Source organism: Harpia harpyja, chromosome W (genome assembly GCF_026419915.1).
Source record: "Harpia harpyja isolate bHarHar1 chromosome W, bHarHar1 primary haplotype, whole genome shotgun sequence".
NCBI classification, from domain to species: domain Eukaryota; kingdom Metazoa; phylum Chordata; class Aves; order Accipitriformes; family Accipitridae; genus Harpia; species Harpia harpyja.
Window position 1 is genome coordinate 4,717,442 of NC_068968.1, and position 15,385 is coordinate 4,732,826.

Sequence of the window (15,385 nt, forward strand, 5' to 3'; positions counted from 1 at the left end):
AGTGTTTACACCCAGGAGGAAGACAGCAGGCAGAAAAAAGTTTGTAGCCAGTGCGTGCCACACAAACTTTATTTCAAATTGTTCTTTAACAGGTAGAAATCTTGAGAGAAACTTGTATCCAGGAATCCAAAGACAGCTCATCATTAATGGGATGGGATCCATGTGATTAGACAACACAGGACCAGGTGCCACGAGTTATTAGGGGAAATGATCAGGGCAGGGAAAAAAAGTACAGGGACAGGATTGAGGCTGTTCCACAGAAAACTTACATAAGCAGCATGACCACATATTTCAAGAGGGATAAAATACGTATTACCCACAACTAAAATGCATGCTTTCCTAATTCTAACCTTACTTTTCTTGCTTCTTTGTAAGCAAGAACCAGCTGGAGGAGGACCACCAGAAACAACCTTCCCATAGCATCTGCGTAATACACCTACTGCACAAAAGTTCAAGAAACAATGGCATAAATTCTTCTTTCTCACAACATGGAAACCCTGAAAAGAAAACAAAGCATCCAAGAAGACAAACAAGCTTCTTTGCCAAACCTGGAGAAGTGCTGAAACGTCTTTGAGGGGGGTCAGAAGTAATCATCATGCGTTTGAATCATGGAAATCTTATAGACTTATGAAAATGTAATCGACAGATTTAAAGAGGCTGAACTTGCAAGTATTATAACCTGTAAAACGTGGTATAAAACACTCAAAACACGGCAGTTTGGAAACGCTACCAGATTATAACCGTGTTATTGTTCTGGCCGCGAGGCCGGGGTGCCTTTCTCGAGTGAGGGCAGAGGCCGCGGAGAGGGAGGGTGAGCAGGGGCACATTGGCGGTTTGGCGCCCACCCCGCGGCCGGTCGGACGTCAGGGGGCGGGCCGGGCCGAGCCGAGCCGAGCCCATCGACGGGGGTGGCCGCTCTGCGTTCGGCTCTTCCGCCCTGCCTCTCGGCTCTGGATTAGCAAAACTGGCGACGTGGGACAGTCGACGGCCTGGCCCCCTCGCCCTGCCTCCCCCGGCGGGGTGAAGCTGGGACTCAGAGCTAGCCGCGCCGCAGCGCAGAGAAGCCGGGGAAGCCAGCCGCCGCAGCGTCCCCGCCGGCGGGACGCGGAGACAGGGAGCAGCCGCGGCGCTCTCCTGCCGCAGCCCTGCCGGCGCAGTGCGGTGAGGGGCGGTGGCACCGCGGCGGCGGGGAGCCCCCGGGGGGCGGTTGGGCAGTGGGGCCATGGCGCTGCGGGCCCGGGCGCTGTACGACTTCAGGTCGGAGAACCCGGGGGAGATATCGCTGCGAGAGCACGAGGTGCTGAGCCTCTGCAGCGAGCAGGACATCGAGGGCTGGCTGGAGGGGGTCAACAGCAACGGCGACCGCGGCCTCTTCCCGGCCTCTTACGTGCAGGTGATCCGCGTCCCGGCCGCCGAGCCGCCGCCCGCCCGCTACGCCAACCTCCCCGCCGGTGGCTTCGAGCTGCTGCCGCCCCCCGCCGTCTTCAAGCCGGCGGCGGCGCCCGAGCCCTTCTCGCTGTCCCCCGCCGCCGGGTATCCCTTCCCGCTGGCGCCCTACGGCAGGTCCTACCAGCCCAGCCAGGGCAGCGATGACGACTGGGACGATGACTGGGATGAAAGCTCCACGGTGGCCGATGAGCCAGGTGCTCTGGGCAGCTCCTACCCCAACTACGAGGCAGCAGGCAGCTGGGCCTCTGGCCACTACTGCCTGTCTACGCGGTCCGAGTTGTCCCTGAGCTCCCGTGGTGGCCATATGGCAGGCCACCTGCACCCGCCTGGCAGCGGCGCCAAGAGCTCAGCCACAGTGAGCCGCAACCTCAACCGCTTCTCCACCTTTGTCAAGTCTGGCGGGGAGGCCTTTGTGCTGGGTGAGGCATCAGGCTTTGTAAAGGATGGGGACAAGTTGTGTGTGGTGCTGGGCCCCTGGGGCCCCGAGTGGCAGGAGAACCCCTACCCCTTCCAGTGCTCTATCGAGGACCCCACCAAGCAGACCAAGTTCAAGGGCATGAAGAGCTACATCGCCTACAAGCTGGTGCCCAGCCACACCAGGCAGCAGGTGCACCGCCGCTACAAGCACTTTGACTGGCTCTATGGGCGCCTGGCTGAGAAGTTCCCTGTCATCTCTGTGCCCCACTTGCCGGAGAAGCAGGCCACCGGACGCTTTGAGGAGGACTTCATCTCCAAACGTCGCAAAGGCCTGGCCTGGTGGATGGACCACATGTGCAGCCACCCTGTGCTGGCTCAGTGCGATGCCTTCCAGCACTTCCTCACCTGTCCCAGCACAGATGAGAAGGCCTGGAAACAAGGCAAGCGCAAGGCTGAGAAGGACGAGATGGTGGGTGCCAACTTTTTCCTGACCATCAGTGTCCCCACTGGCCCTGGGGCAGGCCTGGACTTGCAGGAGGTGGAAAGCCAGGTGGATGGCTTCAAAGCCTTCACAAAGAAGATGGATGAGAGCACCCTGCAGCTTAATCACACGGCCAACGAGTTTGCCCGCAAACAAGTCACTGGTTTCAAGAAGGAATACCAGAAGGTGGGGCACTCCTTTAAGTGCCTCAGTCAGGCGTTTGAGCTGGACCAGCAGGCCTTTTCGGCTGGCCTCAACCAAGCCATAGCCTTCACTGCAGAAGCCTATGATGCCATCGGGGACCTCTTTGCAGATCAGCCCCGGCAGGACCTAGATGCTATGATGGATTTGTTAGCACTGTATCAGGGGCATTTGGCCAACTTTCCAGACATCGTCCACGTCCAGAAAGGTAACACCCTTATGTGTTTTCTGAAACTATGAAGTTTTATGTATCAGTGGTGTGCACGCAGATATAGAGACAAAGGTCTGAATTTACTCTGCATCTGGCTTGCTGGCCTTGGGTTAAATCTTTCAGTGTTTGCTCAGGTAATCTGTTGCTAAAAATACAAAAAACACATCAGTGACAATTTTCATTCTGTGCCAAAGGTCTAGATGTTGTTGGGAATTTTATTGGTCAGAGGTTACTGTGTTTGGCTGTATATCTCTGAAAGAAACCACATCTGCCTATACTGCTGATACATTAAGGATTAACGGGCTTGTTTACAAACCCTGGAGATCAAGTGGTATGAAAACATCTATTACTCTTTGATGTATGTTAGGTATCTTAAATCTCTGATCCAGCAGATAATAAATATGAAGTAATCTGAAGATGGAGATACTCCAATTGACCACCTTGTTTGAGGCGTGCATGGTGGTGTGTGTGTTTTGCAGTGTCAGACATTCAGATGAGATGTTTAAAGCTGCTGGGGTTTGTCAGTTCGGCCATGCATTAAACTCTCTTGGTGCCTTTGTAAGGATGATGGTCTGCCACGATGTTCTTAGTTGGAGTTGTTCATCCTTTGCCCTTATTATCATAAAAAGATGTTGCTCACCTGTTATCCTTTCGTCATCTTTCTAGCTGAAACATGCTTCTGAGGTTCAGGTTGCTGTTTGTATGGTGCTTTGTGATCCATCAGAGAAAGAAACTCCAAAAATGAAAGAATCCTCTACTATATAACTAGTGACACTTGTTCAGATAAATAGAAGTTTGTAGCACTATATATGTGTAGATGATTGCCTGGCTGTGAAGTTAATACTATTCACATATTCTTCACCATTGTGAGAAGACTAGCCTATGTCGTGGTTTAACCCCAGCCAGCAACTAAGCACCACACAGCTGCTCGCTCACTCTCCCCCCCCCGCCCCAGTGGGATAGGGGAGAGAATGGGGGGGGGAGAAGTAAAACTTGTGGGTTGAGATAAAGACAGTTTAATAGGACAGAAAAGAAAGGGATAATAATAATAATAGAATATATAAAACCAAGTGATGCACAATAAAATTGCTCACCACCTGCTGACTGATGCCCAGTCAATCCCTGTGCCGTGGTGCCCCCCGGCCAACTCCCCCTAGTTTATATACTGGGCATGAAGTAATATGGTATGGAATACCCCTTTGGCTCGTTTGGGTCAGCTGTCCTGGCTGTGTCCCCTCCCAGTTTCTTGTGCAGTCCCAGCCTCCGCTGGCAGGGCAGTATGAAAAGCTGAAAAGTCCTCAACTTAGTATAAACACTGCTTAGCAACAACTAAACCATCAGTGTGTTATCAACATTATTCTCATCCTAAATCCAAAACACAGCACTATACCAGCTACTAAGAAGAAAATTAACTTTATTCCAGCCAAAACCAGGATACCCATCATTCATTCTTTTTGCTGTTATATATGATCAGGGATGTGTGGGGATTAGAGCTGTAAAAGAGACCAAGAAAACATCACATATGTTGTACAGAAATGGGTGTGTGTAACAGTTATCTGAGAAAATGCGTGAGCTTCTTTATTGAAAATTATTTTGGAGATTAATAAGTGGTGTTCTGCACCCCAAGAGGCAGAGCTTGAATTGTCACCCGTGGTCTTTTATGCCCTTACGTGACATTTCCAAGGTTTTTACATCTGGAACAGTACCTTGAGTTTTACAGTAAAAGAGTTTTTTCAACAGATCAAAAAGGTAGGCCTTTGGGAGGTATGCATTATTGCTGGGAAAAACTGAGGAGGCAGAGTTGGTACAAAGTGCACAATTTGTTATTTTAAAAAGTAAGCTTTTCATTAAAATTACATGCATCAAAGTCAGATTTCCCTTCTCCTGTCAAATCTTGAAAATTGTGAGTGGAAACTTAAACGATCAATATTATTCTGAAGAGAAAAGGGAAGTGTGCAATCTAACCTTAGAGGAGGAGTTCTGTTTGCTGTGGCATTGTGTTCTGAGAACAACTTTAAAGTATTTAAAATTTGGAGAGAAGGATGACCTTAGTAATGCCTCGTGTTTCAGAGTAGAGGATTTTGAAGTGAGTTGTCAACTAATAATAGGATTATTTGTAAGATTCTGGAAAAAAACAAAGGGAAAGATTTTTTTATTAGGTGGAATAAATCAGCAGATGATATATACTATTTAAATACTATATCCTCAAGCTTTAAGACTATATAGAGTTCTTCATTGTAGTATTTTTGGAGACTTTACTTTGAGGAGAGGATTGGGAATAATAAGATACGTGCTTGACTCAACCCATATTTCCTTCAACTTGCGTGTCTCTGTTTCCTTTATAGTTCTGTTTAAATTTGCACTTATTGGTTAGGTTTACCATGCTGAACCAGGGAAAGTTTATCTAAATGAGTTTCCACTAGAGCAGTGCATGAGCATGATGTATGTAGAGCTGATTTTGTGCCAGAACACTGTCCTGGAACTGGTTGGAAAAACATACAGCCGGTCTGCATGCAGGTGTTAATGCTCCAGCACCTCTGGGCTAACACTGCCTTCAACACAATATTATCCCTGGTACATACTTGCCATCAGAAAATAGCATGGGCTTGAGATATTGGTCTCTTGAGTGTCCATGTTCATCTTAGGAATAGGGTTAGAGCCGAGTTATGTGTTTGTTGTTGTCGTTCCCTTTACAAAATAGGCAAACTGGAAGAAAACTGAGGGGAAGATGGTTTTTACCCCCAGTATATTGCTGTTTTATTACTTTTAAGAGTTACTTGTTACAAGGTATAACTTTACAGTTCCAAATTGTAAACTTCAGATGAAAATATGAACTGTTTGGTGTTCTTACAACATAAGAGCTTTCTTTTAAATTTACTAACTGGGATAGTTGTCAGTATTTGAGAATTATTGTCTGTATAGACCAAACAAAAATCGGTTGGTGATAATATATCATCTGAAAAATAGAGTTGATGCATCTTTCTTTCAGTGTTTTATTTTCTAGCGTACAACTTCTTCATGCAGTAAAATGACCCCAAAGTGCCCTTAGAAGTGGTAGAAACAGCAGGCTGATTGACATATTGCTTACATGGCCATGACTTTAAAAAGATGAACTCTGAAGTTAGGAGTACTTCTCCGTTTTTCTTCTACATAGTGCAAATGTATTGTCCACTTGGGATAAAAAATGAAGCCTTTTCTAGACTCCATTTCTATATTACCCTAGACCTAAGAAGGACCAAAAAATAAAGGCTGCTATGCCCAAAACATACCCATATCTGTGGGTAGAATATTAGACTGCTTTGTCCTGTTATGGGTTTGCTCTACTGCAAATAGTTGAACAGCTGCTTAATGTGATTTGGAAGTGTGTTTTGTGGTATGGACTGAGAAGTCTGCACGTCTGGGGTTTTTGAATAATTTCTGCAACTTTTCTTCTGCAAAAAGGCCAGAGAATCTCTGAGCCAGAGACAAAAATTTCCCTCCATTCAGGCTTTATCTTTTCTCCTAGAATTATGAACCAAAGCCATGTAAGCCCTGCTATTGCTTTGTCTGTGTATCAGCAGGAAAATGTGTTAACCGTTGTGCTTTTAATTGCTCTGGGGTCCAGGTCTTTCTGCTTCCTGTGTTGAGGACATCATACATGATCTGAAGTATGCAGAAAAGGATTGTCATTTTGGTCATTTGTGTAAAACGTGGACCAATGGACTGTGGGAATATTTTCAAACTGCTTATTATCTTATTAATATTGTAAGTGTTTTATGAAATGGCAATAACTTCAATAGGAGATTTTAAAAGATTCCTCTCCTTCATCTTGTGCACCCAGTGTTTAAGGAATTTTCTGTGAGGGAAGGAAGAGTTGAAGTTCCTGCTCCAGAAGAGACAGGAAGGATTTGAACTCCCACATGCCAGTTGAGGACCAACTTCTGGTTTAGTAGGCTTGAAAATTAAGCTGCACTTCTGTCATTTCTTTTTCAGAACTGGTGTATCTTTCAAGAAATGCTAGTTTCAGTTACTTTAATTTTGAGAAGAAAAGCAGCCTCCCATCTTCATTTGTAATGGATAATGCCTTCTTTTCTGTGTTTTTAAGGTCTACTTGTGGAAATTCCCTAGGCATTCTTGGCAAAATAATTCCTAAATATTAATTGCTAGAGCTTCACTCAACTGATGAGATCTTCCGACTTACATAATCTTCAACATAAATGCTCACTGCAGGCCCATGCAAGTTCAGGTTCAGAAAACTTATGCACATGTGAGAATTTGAGATAGTGTATGCTAGTACTGTAGCTCATGCTGGTCTGGCTATCTTGTCTTGATATTTGCTTAGTGAGAGTAGGGAAGTTATGGGGTTTGGGGTTTCTTTCATTCAAGTCTTGTTTGAGGAATTGGCCTCTTGTGATTCCTGAAAGTGGAAGAAATACTGACTAACTTGCTGTTTCATCTGTGCTTTCCAGATTTTTCTTTCTCTTAATATTATGATGTTAACGCTCGATAAACTTTTGGTTATGATTTTTGCAAAACAGATTTGAGAAAGTGGCCTAAATGTTTTCTAAGATGTAGGCAGCAATTCCATTTCCTCTGCATGCCAAGATTTAAAAGAATTATTTAAAAAAATATCTAAATGATCCTTTTGCTTCTTGATCACTATTTGTGAAAAGTAAAATAAGGCAAATGGTCTTATTTCTAAGACTTAATTCTGGAAATGTCTAAAGAATGTTTAAAGAATGTGCTGGGAGTGTTTTTAGAATATCTTACAAAATTATAGGCAAAAAAAAACATTCCAGCTGGGAATGCATCAAAATTTCAAGCATCGAAAAACCCTAAACAGCAATGAAACCTGGAGCTCTCTATAACAATTTCAGTGAATTTTTTTTTGGGGGGGGGGGGAGGAGGGGTATGTGTGTTCATAAATAAATCAGACTGGTCAAAATTCACACCTAAAATTTTATATCACAATTTAAAAGCAGTGCTCTTCTCTCTTGCTTGCTTTCTAGCCTCTTAAATTTGTTGTCATGTAGATGTGTTTTTTCTGTCCCTATTTTTCCTTTATCCGCTTCCTCCCCCCCCCCCATCCCCCCCCATCCCTCAGATACATACACTTTGCATGGGGTTCAACTCGGGTAACTTTACTGTCTTTAAGAGCTAGGCATGTAATCCTAGTCAGATGACCCTCACAACAGTAAAAAGAGATGGGTACCTACATTTCATCTGTTTAAGGACTTTGATGAAAAAGGATGGATTGCTCTAGGACGACTTGTATTTTTTGCCCTCTCAGCTTCCCCATTGCTGTTACAGCAATGATGTAGTGTTGTCTGCTTGCTGCTGAATCACGCAGTATTACCTCCCAGTAACCTGAAGGATGTGGGATACTTGGAAAGTAATGGGCATGTAGTGAACAATCCAGACTCGATAGAATTGATCAATTTGTGAGCCAAGGATGTTTTGTAGGCAGCAGGCTTCAAGGACGCTTTGCTTGTGGACACATATTTAGCTAACGGTAGTAAGAGCATTCCAGACGCCTTTAGAAGGCCTTGAACAGAATAAACAAGAAGACAAAAAAAGAAAGATACCAATTAGAAGAACACAGGTGTGCATTCCACAATAAAGGGAACTTGGCACAAAGAACCTCAATTTGGCAGCTTATCTTGACCAATTAGACTGAGACAAGTTTCATATGTTTTAGTTAATACAACCAATTATGCCTTATGTTTATACGCGTGTGCAGTGTTGTTATAACCAATCACTAGGTGTAACTAGGCGCGTGGACAGCTCATGCTAACCAATCTCTAATTTGCTTATGCGTGAACAGTAACTAGAATGAACATATAAACCGAGCTATCTTGGCAATAAAGTGGCATCTGCTTGATCATATTGATTGTGTGCAGTGTCCGTGACTTCCGCGTTAACAGAAGGAAACTGAGACTTTTAGATGGCTAAAATACGAAAGACTCTAGAAACTGTATAAAATTATAGCTTTCTTGGTGTGTGTAAATCACACAGAGGACAACAGTGAGCAAGACTAAAATTGAGCAATGGCCTTACTTGAAGAAGATTAAACAAGGAAAAAAAAATTGACTTCTATATCCTGTCTACCTAAAAGATGCATGGGTCTTCTTAAATATGTTTGGTTTTTCTCTTTTCCTCTCTGTCGTCGTTTAAGCCCAGCCGGCAACAAAGCACCACGAGGCTGCTCGCTCCTTCCTCCCCCTCCCCCGTGGGATGAGGAGGAGAAAATATAAAGAAAAGCTCATGGGTTGAGACAAGGACAGGGAGGGATCACTCACCAATTATGGTCACGGGCAAAAGACAGGCTCAACTTGGGGAAGAAACAAAATCAATTTAATTTACTACAAATCAAATCAAATGGGGGTTGCAGTCAGTTCATCACTCATTGTCTCTGCCGCTCGTTCCACCTCATGGGGCGGACTCCTCACTCTTCCCCTGCTCCAGCGTGGGGTCCCTCCCACAGGAGACAGTTCTCCATGAACTTCTCCGGCGTGAGTCCTTCCCATGGGCTGCAGTTCTTCAGGAGCTGCTCCAGCGTGGGTCCTTTCCATGGGCTGCAGTCCTTCAGGCACAGGCTGTTCCAGCGTGGGCTTTCCCATGGAGTCATGGCCTTCTTTGGGGGCATCCACCTGCTCTGGTGTGGGGTCCTCCATGGACTGCAGGTGGATATCTGCTCCACCGTGGACCTCCATGGGCTGCAGGGGGACAGCCTGCCATCTGACCACGGGCTGCAGGGGCATCGCCTCCTCTGGCGCCCCTCCTCCCCCTCCTTCTTCACTGACCTTGGTGTCTGCATAGATGTTTCTCTCACATCCCACTCCCCTCTCCGCTGCAGGTTCCCCTTCTTAAATCTCTTATCACAGAGGCGCTACCACTGTTGCTGATTGGGTCAGCCTTGGCCAGATGCGGGTCTGACTTGGAGCCAGGGAAGCTTCTAGCAGCTTCTCACAGGAGCCACCCCTGTAGCCCCCTCCCCCACTACTAAAACCTCGCCACACAAACCCAAAACAATCTCCCTACCCCATCTCTTCTTACTTTACCTTTCTAAAGGAGCAAGATTCATGCAGTCATGATGTGTTTCTCTTTCCTGTTACCTTTTGGAACCTGTTAGCCTGATGTCATACAAATTTGATGATGGAGGGATGTTTCATAGCTGATAAAATCCCAGTGATTTTTTTCAAAAACAACTGGTAGCAGACTAAGAGTATAACTGTTCCTCCCATGGGAAAGACTGCATGCATTACTGCACAACAGAAAGTCTATCCAGACTGCCCATTTAGTCCCAACAGGCTGGAGAAGTTTTGATCAGAGCTCACACCCATAGATTTGACCAAAGGCAGTAAGTACATTGTCAGCTCTTGTGCTCTTATGGGTACTTGCTCTCCTCAGGCATTAAGGCCCTGTCTACTGGGAAAACCTTGTGGATAGCTAGAGAGTAGCAGGACAGTGTAGATATTGAAGAAGTAAAAATTATTTTGTAGAAAGAGGAAGTAATTTTATTTCAAAGACTATGTAATATCTTTTCAGCTTGAAGCTTATGAATAATCTAGATGGTGAGATGGTTCTCTCTTGCAGCTGAGAGAACTCCAGGTCTTGTTAAAAGGACTTCTATCCAAACAGGGAAGACAAGAATTGGTAGACTGAAAACAGAAAGCAGCTCCCAGAGCTCTTCCAAGTCTTTGTAAGCACATTATTAAAAACAAGCAAGCTGGCCGATTTTTCTATTTTGCAAGTCACTTTTGAAACAAGGACATGTTTCAGCCTTTCCAGCATCTTTCCATGACTTCATTGTTAGACTTTGTTTGAACAGTTAAAATGCCAAGTTAATGTGTGCAGACTGTATAAACTTATCCAGCTGGTAACTTACTTATTTTAAATTGCCTGGTTCAAATAGCACAGAATTTGAAATTCTAATAAAAAAAAAATGAAATCACATTTGGCTTAGCCCCTAAAACATTAGTTTTATCAGCAAACTAGAGCAAACAAATGGCAAACACTTTCTACACAAGCTTGTTTATATCTTTCATGAAGGCCATGAAAATTTAAATTAAAAAAAAACAAAAACAAAAACCAAAAAACTAGTGAAAAGTGCATTTTGGAGTGAATGTCTCATGAAATTGGTAACAGAATAGATACATTTAAACAATCTATTCAGGTCTTGTCAGTGTTCTTGTAGCAGAGCAGGGAGAAGAGATGGTTTCAGCCTTTGTTTTAGGTAGGTACACATCACGGATGGACAACTTCTGTAATCATGATGAACTGAACTACCCTCTTTATGCCTACATGCCATTCTTTCATAACTGTGAAAAGCAGAGTCATGCTATGATTCATGCTACATTGCTTTTTTGTCCCATGGTAAAAAGCAATTTGCTATTCTATTTTTTTCAGACTTACCATTTTGAATCATTATATGCATGAATAGCTATGCCAGCTAACTGGCAGTATACTGAAGAAAGATCCATTTTCTCAAATATCATGATAATGACACTACATTTTCAAGTTGCTCACAGTTTTATATAAGTCAAACTCAAAGGGGTAGATCCCTTCCTACTAAAAATGCAAACAATTATCTTCTGCCTTTATAATACTATAATAATGTCTATATATTATAATATGTACTATATTAATAATTTAATAAAATGTTTGTATTTACAATTTTAAATTAACATATAATGATATATAGCATTTCTTATATATAATATGAATATAGCATTATATTATTATAATGTTCACATGTTCTGCTTTTGAATTATATAATATATTTTAATTGGTTACATTAATGATGGTTTACCTTGCATATTTTTTACTGCAGCAAGGAGTCTACTTTTTGTCCTTACAGAGATACTGCAGCATTCAGATTTCTGAGAGAGAACATTTAAAGGACACTATAGGGAAAAAGTGGAGCGGTATCTGCATTTCATTTGGATCTTGACTCTTTTCATACGAATTTATGTAAAGTGTCTATGCATGTTGTATTTGCTCATCTTAGGACATTAGTGGAGCTAAGCAGATGATAATGGACAAGCAAACACCTTAAATTGTGCTTGCTTTTTGCTTCCCTTCAGCCTTACAGAGAACAACATCCAAAAGCAGGTCTTTCATAGCACCCCAATAAAGTAGGGTTGTATGAGTAGGTGGAACCTGCATTTATACTTGCTTCTCTTGATAATGGTATATGGATATCGATATGTGTTCTTACTTGCCTTCTCCTGTCCACCCACATCCCATGAATCTCAAGAAAATTTTGAAGAAGTTACTATAATGATGCTTACAGTCATTTTGGCTGCGACTTATATTCATCTTCTACAGATCCAGAGGAGACATTTCTGCTCATGTGCTAGTTTTACTGAAGATTAATTTATATCACATGTGCATGGCATCATTTCTGATTTAGGTTGTTGTCTTGAAGTCGGCATTATGAACAGGGCATTTACAAAAGCTGTTAAGAGTCTATAGCATCATTCTGACAGAAAAGTGCCTGTTCTTAACATCCTAAATGGGAGAAATTAGTGTTCAGAACCTACGATGATTACACTGTAATAGACCAACTTAAACTCTGGAAAAACAGAGATTTATCTTAAAAGCCTGTTTGGTTCCACTTTTAGATGTAAGCTAGTAAGAAGTACTTAAAATCACTGAAAGGTTTCATCTCGGTACTTCCGCAAATTGTGATTGCTTAAACTTTCAAGTGTCCACCCTGAAAAGCATGATTAGCTTTTCAAGGGGCAAATGTACTGCATTTCTAGCAACCAGCCTAGTTTAAGTTTCGTTCCTTTCTGTACCCCCAGTCTGCAGCGTCAGCTGAAGCCATACCCAAGAAAAACTTAAATGGTACATATGAGTGCTGAAAAGCACAGACTGTCTTAGAATTGGGCAAAACCAGCATTACCTAGTGTTTGCCTCAGGCTGTGGTGCGAAATGCTATGTTTGTGATAATGAACAGTAATATACACAATTTAGCTGGATTTTAAAATCAAATTATTCTTGACAGGCCTCCTTTCTGACATCACTGTAGGTACCTTTAAGTCAGAACTACTCATGAACACAGTTTAAACATGCTGTAGTGGCTGGAATAAGGTTGGTTGGTTGCTGAAAACACTGTCTGCGTACAATACATCTGAAGATACGTTAGTTTTAAAGTCACTGCATTCAAGATTTGAATGGAAAACTTCCATCCGATTTTGCACAATTTTTACATGCGGTTACCTAGCAGTATGGGCTTTTTTTGTTTTGTTAATGGGGTTATGCATGGCAGTAGGTGCAATAGACAGGTAATTCTGTAGTGTTTATTTCATTTATTTTGCCATCTTGCTCTCACCTCCTATTATCAATTATTTCAAGGGCAAACTATGGCTTGTTGCTTGCATAGCAGTGTGGTGTAACGTGGCCCAGTGAAACATTCATACTGGAGGTGCTGCAGACCAAAATTTGTAGATTCCTCTGGGGGACTCTAGAGCTGAAATGCACATTACCAATGTGATAATTTAAATATTTTTCAGTAGCATGAACATTTTGGAGACTCTGAACATGCACAGGTATGATTACAGTCCTTGTAGATCTGCATAAATAAATTAGCCATGTATGCTCTTCCTATGCATGTGTACACCAACTTGCAGATGTATGCACAATGAGTCTAATCAGGTCTTAAATATGGCATTATTTAAAAAAAAGAAAAAAGGTTAGTTAGACATGTATTGTGTCCATTAACACTGGTAGCTCTTTAAAACTGAGTGATATTTGACACTGCATTCTAACACCATCATTAATTGGTTATATATTAATTAAATCAATGTAGATGTTAAAACCACCAGATAAGATTAAAATGAATCAAGTTTCTGAAATCTCTAGCAAAGACTGTTTTATTTTTGTGTGATCTCTGAACTGTGTAGATTAGAAGGTGATTTCATTTTGAACTGAAGAATGCATCTCTGGGTGATAGCTTTCAATGAGCTTTGCGACTGGGTAACTGGAAGAACAAATAATTCTGTCTAACATTAATAATCCTGCAGTCAATGTTAACCTAGACGTTAGCAGAGTACTGTAATTTATGAGCCTAGATTTATAGGATAGTAGTATTTTATTCTGGGGGGGGGTTTGAGCAATGGACAATGAAATACTAAAAAATAAACTTCACTGGTTTTAACTGTTGTTAGGCTGTAGATTCTAAAAGCATTATAGCCATTTTCACATATCTATACACCCCCCCCGTAATACTAAAGTAGTTCAAATTTGATATATTTTATTTTTATATTTCTAACTTTCATTATGGAAAATAGAACTTTTCCATTCTGCCATTTTTATGGCTGTTGGTTTTTTCAGTATAATTTACGAATAGGGTTTACAAATAGAATAAGTACGGATTTGTGCTTGGAGCAGCTCGTGGCCTGGTGCCACGTTTCCATTGTTACCTGATCAGGAAGTAACTCCCGAAACACACAAAGTATGTTTAGAGAGGAGACATTGCTTTATTCTGTGCAGGGTGCAAGGTGGAAGATTTCCACAAATCGAGCACACGTATTGAGGTTTTCAGTCCATATTTGTACACTACAGTTAAAACACCACGCCTATCTAATATGTATGTTCTGCCTAACTATTGCATATTCATTATGTTGAGCAAGCATGACGTTTTTCTCTTGAACAATCATCCCAGAGTCTTCTACACCTACGCTGGGGTCTCTGGTGGTCTTCGGTGGTCCTTTGGGGAAGAATACCCCTACTCCTTTTGTCCTTTTATGGTCATAGGTCATCTGAGGACACCAGGGTCTTTGTTTCTCTTGCCAACCCCTCCTTGTCCTTAATTAGCAAGTCTGTGAGTCTTGAAGCATCCTTTATTGTAAGCAGAATCTTAAACTAGCTAAGCTTTACCTTGAGTACACATAATCTAAACAGTCCTTGAATAGCAAACATACCACACTTCTCATGTTTTAGTCTTGTTTCTTTAAACTATCACCCCCTTCTTATTTGTTAATCAGTCTTTTGAAGGCATAGTTACTGCTTCTCACCTGTAGCACTACCAGCGGCCTGGTGGTGTGCCAGCCCGTGCTCGCCTCCCTCCTGGCAGTGACGAAGCCAGCTGGGGAAAGGCAAAGAGCCGTCACGTGGGGAGCTACATATATTGTTGGGCTGGCACCCAGCTCACTGCTTCACTCTCCCTCCCTCCCTCCCCCAGCTCCGTTAAAAATATATTTCAGAAAATAATGTTCTTTGTAATATATGAAGGAGAACCACAAGACTAACTTTTTTGTCTCCTGTGTCGTCTTTCATTCCCTTTGCAGTTATTTTGCAATAATTCTTTAACTCAAGGTATAGAGTAACAAGAACGTGGGTATTTGCTGAAAGTGTTGTATTAATCATAACTGACATACATGTAAACTGTTATCTCACTAGTGAAATAAATTTCTTTGTTTTAGCATAATTAATCACTAAAGTGAAAGAAATATTTGAATAACTGCAGTGATAAAGGCATTACAATTATATAGGATCTAAAAAATTAATGTGTTGGCTCCTATAAGCTGGGTGAGTTTTTAAGTTCAGTATTTTGGACTGAGATACTGAAGACATTGATATATTGGTGACTTAATGGATGATACATGTTCCTGAGAGTGACTATGAATTGCAGACCTCCC

General features: G+C 42.4%; 1 protein-coding gene across 5 annotated transcripts in view; it reads left to right on the forward strand.

Annotated features, from left to right (window-relative positions):
• The first annotated feature begins 977 nt into the window (after positions 1 to 977).
• LOC128136278 (sorting nexin-18-like) overlaps positions 978 to 15,385 on the forward strand; it is a 41,045-nt gene continuing 26,637 nt past the window's right edge. For all 5 annotated transcript variants that reach the window (XR_008233313.1, XR_008233312.1, XR_008233311.1 and 2 more), the window contains exon 1: positions 978 to 2,756. Coding sequence is in view for 2 of the 5 variants with exons in the window: in XM_052775540.1 (XP_052631500.1) it covers positions 1,223 to 2,756 (1,534 nt within the window). In the remaining 3 variants the exon portion in view is untranslated. The remainder of the gene's footprint in view (positions 2,757 to 15,385) is intronic.